Source organism: Hydra vulgaris, chromosome 13, assembly GCF_038396675.1.
Source record: "Hydra vulgaris chromosome 13, alternate assembly HydraT2T_AEP".
NCBI classification, from domain to species: domain Eukaryota; kingdom Metazoa; phylum Cnidaria; class Hydrozoa; order Anthoathecata; family Hydridae; genus Hydra; species Hydra vulgaris.
The window spans coordinates 14,364,328-14,370,000 of NC_088932.1; the positions used below are offsets into that span (position 1 = coordinate 14,364,328).

General features: G+C 29.0%; 2 protein-coding genes across 2 annotated transcripts; both read right to left on the bottom strand.

Annotated features, from left to right (window-relative positions):
- Nucleotides 1-807: 807 nt before the first annotated feature.
- Nucleotides 808-4,021, bottom strand: LOC136089670 (uncharacterized). Its single transcript, XM_065815722.1, has 6 exons — nucleotides 3,959-4,021; nucleotides 3,566-3,633; nucleotides 3,367-3,451; nucleotides 2,756-2,869; nucleotides 1,551-2,637; nucleotides 808-1,415 (listed from the first exon to the last, which is right to left on the bottom strand). Exons 1-6 carry the CDS (start codon nucleotides 4,019-4,021, stop codon nucleotides 865-867), a joined length of 1,968 nt encoding a protein of 655 aa, XP_065671794.1. The 3' UTR covers nucleotides 808-864.
- Nucleotides 4,022-4,265: 244 nt separating this feature from the next.
- On the bottom strand, nucleotides 4,266-5,145 carry LOC136089671 (interleukin-1 receptor-associated kinase 4-like). Its single transcript, XM_065815723.1, has one exon. It carries the CDS (start codon nucleotides 5,130-5,132, stop codon nucleotides 4,266-4,268), a length of 867 nt encoding a protein of 288 aa, XP_065671795.1. The 5' UTR covers nucleotides 5,133-5,145.
- Nucleotides 5,146-5,673: the final 528 nt, after the last annotated feature.

Sequence of the window (5,673 nt, forward strand, 5' to 3'; positions counted from 1 at the left end):
AAAAACATTTTTTAAAACTAGATCCGTTTGATGATATGTTCGCTAAATAAAGTTAAAAAATTGCACGTAAAAATAAAAATCAAGGTTTAGAATCCTATCTACCAACCAGGCATTGTATCACACTTAATCTCTTTAGAAAACCTCTCAAGTAATAGGTTCTCAGCTCTTGAGTTCCAGCAATGATAAGGTCTGTTCACTAAAAAAACGTAATTTCGTTTTTGTCATTATCATATCTGCTATTGTGCATATATATTACCTAAAATCTTAACACTATGTTATAAATGTCTAAAATATACATGACTTGGTATCTTCTTCATCTGATACAGAATTTTCTTCTTCAGAAGGCTCAAAATTTTCGTCTTTAGATGAACATTCCTTGTTGTCATCCTCAAGCTCTATTTTATCATCGGAATCCAACACATATTTGCGCTTCAGGTTTTTTCTTAAAGGATAGGTTTTACCTGAACATAAATATGAATGTTGTTAAATAAACAACAGGTCACAGTCAGTAACTAGCGATGATAGAAAACTACTTATACAGAGATACACTTATGTTTAAATAACTCGTAAGGTTTTACTCAAAAAACTTATCAAGTAACTGGTAAGGTTTTGAATGATTTATAACAAACTTCTTTTTTGTTAGTATATAAAAACTGTTATTAAAAAACAACTCACTATTTTAATCTAAATAAACTTACTGACAGTGACCACATTCTTATTTTTTTCTTCTTTCTCTTGTGTTTGGTTTTTAACAAATGTTTTTGCTAAAATTCAAATGGAAATAGGAGCTTTAAGCTATGCAAGAAAAACCAAACAAAACTCTAACCAATATGTACAATATGCCATAATAAAATTTTACTAGCTTTACTTACATAAATCAAAGTTTAGAAGATGTTTTCCAACTTTAGTAATTTCCATTAACGCAGGAGGAACTTGATAAGTGCCTTCGTTGACAGCAGCTGAATGACCCATGTGTTTATAAAACAACTCCCTATCTTTCTTTGGCAAATCTAGGGCTGAGAAAAGAGTACTAACTCGATGACGGTTTGAAGTTGCTTTTATATTTTCTGGCTTTTTTAAAGTAAGATTATTTATAATATTATGGACTGCATGCCATCCTGAAGTGGGTCCTTCAGATAGTTTTGTCCCAGCAAATAAGTATGTGTTACTTTTTAAAACATTGACTTCTTTACGTACATTAGGATCAGCTAGTTTTCTTAATGATGGCATTGTATCTGGGGGAATAAGGATTGGGACCAAATGGTTATTGCCTTTTCCACACATGTACGTTATTTTAAGATGTTTTACTAGTCTTTGTTCCATCTCATCAAGCTCAGAAAGCCTCTGTTTATCAATCCATGAGTCATTAACTGCTTCATTATACTCATCAATTTGCAATCGAGCTGGCTCTCCTCCTAAAGAAGTAAATTAGTTTAGTTTTTATAAAATGTTAAAATTAAAACTATCCAATTGAGTACGTTACACAGAAATGGAGCAAATCTAAAGTATACTGGTTTAATTAATTTTAATAGAACTGTTTAAAACCAAACCTCTTCTTGCATTTAATAAAGTCAACCTTGCACATGCACAGTCTCGTAGCTCAACAAAACTGGATATATCAAAAAATTCATAAGACTCATCCGTGAGCTCCTTCATTCTTTTTAAAATATGCTGTCTAAATACATATATATCTTCTTCATCAGGTAACTGTGATGGTTTTCGTAATTTTATATTTTTATTTTTGTTAAGTTGATAAATTGCATCACCAAATATATAATCTTCCCACATCTCAAGAATACTAACAAATTTATCAATTTCACTGGAAAGATTATCTTGTCCTTGTGCCAGAAATAATCCTTTTAATACTTTAGCTGAGCGCTTAAGTAAATAAAACAAATTTTGCTTTAATCCTGCTTTCAGAGTAGAAATATTAGAAGTAGTATATACTTCTATTGCTTCTCTCAAGGCTTCAAAATTGATACGAGCAAACATATCATGAAGATTTTTAAAGGTTATTGTAATTTGTTTTTGCTGTAGAAATATAACATATAAGTTAGCTAATCGCCTCATATCAGTACGCACTGAATTTCTTACAGCAATAGCTTTTCCAAACTTGCGCTTCTCTTTATTAAAAAACATAATCCCAATTTTTAATATCATAGGATCGGTGCAACAAATCTGTCCAATATTATCAGTTTTAAACTTTGCCAAAATTTTTGTGCGAAATGCATCACTAACTTTTACATCATCTGGTACCTGTAAAACTCTAACAGGTACAGGAATAATTGTTTGGCAAGAATTTTGTTGACAGTTTTTGACATGGCTGTGCCAATATCTTCGTGAGGCAAACATTAAGCAATGGCTGCAATAGCTAATGCCATTTTCAGTTTTAGCTGAGCGTTCCCTTTCATAAAGTGGGTTTACTTTCTTAGCCTCAGCCTGATTAACTTCAAATATACCTCGTCTTCTGAGTTTTTGAAAAACAAATCGTTGCTCTTTCTTAGGCAAAGATAATGCTTGAATAACTTCAGGTTCTTTTTTATGCTTTGTTTTAATGTGTCGTTTTAAATAAGACGAGTACTTTTTGCAAAAAATACAAAACCTGTAAGGCTTCTTTTTCATTTTTTGATTCACATTCTAAAAGCAAATTAAGAATTTTGGTGCAACAATCAGGATCAAACTTTAAATAAAACTTAAGAGTAAACTTGTTCTTATTTGCTCTTCACGAGCATATCAATAAAAATGTATAACTTACAACTTCAAGATTGGTTGAAACTTCTTCATATATTTGGCTGTTGAAACTAACATCTGTTTCGGATATACTAATATCTGAGTCAAGACAAAGTGCAGAGTCATTTTCAACATCCATCTGAAAAAAATTATCTTTACTAAAAAATTATCTATGTTTTATTACTATTTTATATCTTAAAAAATAATAAAAAAATATCAATACAAGTTATAACTTTTTGAAAACGAAAACGCATTTTATGCAAAATCTACAATCTAGAATCCTTTTATTTAAAAAAGTACTTGAAGTCCAATATATACACTTAAAAGATTATAATTTAATTACCTATTGATATTAAAACTAGAATAACTCATCAGCATAATCTTCTATTATTCATTTGATAATGAGATAAATTTAATAAATTCTTTTGAATTTGAAATTTTAACTTGAAATAAAAAAATAGCATCAAACCCATGATTTCAGACTAAAAAATGTTTTACCTGATTTGGCATAATTTTCACTCCACCATAAAATCAACACTCTTAAAAAAAAGATTTAGATTTGATGACTTCATCAGATTAAAGAAAGCTATTATGAAAACTAAAGTTGAATAAAATTCACACAGATAATTAACTTACTGTTTCACTACAAGCTGAAGAGGTTTTAGATGCTTCATTTACTTTACCAGATAAAGCTGGGTAAGGATCATATAAGAAAAATTGTCTGAAAAAAATTTTAAACATGCTGAAAGAGTATATTATACAAAAATATCCAGGTTAAAGAACAATAGGATTTATATTCAAATATAACACAATCTCACTACAAAGAAAAACTTACTCAAAAGAAAAATCCAAAACTGATCTATGACCAATACTTTTATCACCACAATAACTGAAAACTGTTGACTATTACAAAAAAATATTTTTTGAAATCAATATTTTGAGAGCAACAGTTAAAGCATTCCTTACAAACTAACTAACAAAATAATTTATAAATGCTGTGCAGTTTTGAGATAATTGAAAAAATAACTTACGGCTGCGCTTTAATGGACATAAAGTAAAAACCTATACTGAACTTTCCTGTTTAGAGTTAGCATGCAGAATTTTTCCTTGCAGCATAAAAATATTGTTTTTACATGATATTCTTACAGTGTATCGAATTCAAGAGAAGCAGTTTTTTAATTAAACATGCATGACAAAATGCAAAGATATAAATTTTAAAAAAAAATACTTCTGTATCTTCTTTAGCTCCAAAACAGTGATTACTTGTAACATCCTGTGGAATACAAGACATTTAATACTAGATTGTAGAATTAAAAAAAATCAGATCATACAGAGTAATTCCCAGAAAACTTCCAAGATAAATCCCAGAAAACTAATACAATTCTTATTTAAAATTGTCAAAAGAAGTCTTACCATCACAAAATCCATAATATGGGTTAAACTTTCTGTCCACTAAAATACAATAAGTTAAGCCTAGAGTAAATATTTTTTTAACTTCTTATTTTTTATAAGTAGACAAATGATAATTAAAAAATCTAAACAAATACCACCGATATAGTTGGTCGTAAAGAAGGATTATCTTGCCAACCTTGTTGAATTAGATTTATAAATTTATGGAGACTTATGTTCTCTTCACCATAAAGAGTAAAAAGATGATTTACTTTTGGTCTTTTACCAGATATTATGGCATTCATTAAAAGTATATCCTTCAGCACAGGTATGATACCATGCCAGGCTGATGAAAAGTCAGAAAATATCTCAAATGCAGTGATTGCAAGTGCATAGATATCAGATTTTTGGTTTGGTGCTTCAACTTCACATTTAATAATTTCAGGAGATGTATAAGCTAAAGTCATACCATTTATATTTTGTTTTGTCATTGACAAGGCAATTGTCTCCTTAATATCTACAAAATCATCAAAATCGCTAACTTTGATAGTTATGTCTTTTGTTGTGCCAGTTACAAGCAGATTAGAAGGTTTAATATCTTTATGAACAATCCCACTTTCATGTAAGTACATGATACCGTTAGATGACTGATAAATAAAATTCAATCTCTGGAGAAAAGAAAAACTACTTTGTTCATTTAAATGTTGAATCAATTGAGATAAATTTGATATTTGTACATTGCAGATTTTTAAAAAGCATAACTCAAAAATAAGTGCAGTGGGTCTTGTAGAATATCCCTTAAACCTTACAACATTTTTGTGTTTTAACTGTCTAAGCTTTTTTGCAATTGAATGAAACTTATGTTGCGAAAACTGTGTCTTGATAACTTTAACAGCCATTTTTTTATTTCTCAAAGTCAACTTAAAAACATTTGCAGAAGATCCTTCTCCAATTTTATCACTGAAGTTTAAAGGCAACTCAAAAACTTCATAATGAGCAATACTTTTCTCCATTCCTTTAATATATTCCACTATAAATAGAATGGGTACATATGTTGAGTGTAACTGCAAAAAGAAATTATGCTTAGGAAAAACTGCAGATAAAAAGGTATAGGTACATCTAGGTCACAGCTAGACACTGTTTTAGCTGTGACCTAGAGATATCTAGTATACTTTTTTTAACATTAGATTTGTTACCAATAACATTAGATTTATTACCAACTAGCTATATTTAAAACTTTTAAAAACACCTTAAATATAGATAAGGTCTAGAAGTATAACTTAATTTATTTCCAAATATAATTAATTACTTAAGTTTTATAAACAAAAAGAGAAGCAAGTGCAGATGTGTTTTAAAGGCGACACTTTAGCTGTCATAAGTTTACTCACGCGGCATTTTTTCAAGACAATTTTTTTGATGTGTATGTGCAAAGAAAATTATATATCCAAAATACTTCATAAATTCCTCATCTGTAAACATTTACCTTAAACAAAAATCTTTTCCATGACAAAATTATTAATTTTTATAAAAAAAATTTCAAAATATACAACTTCC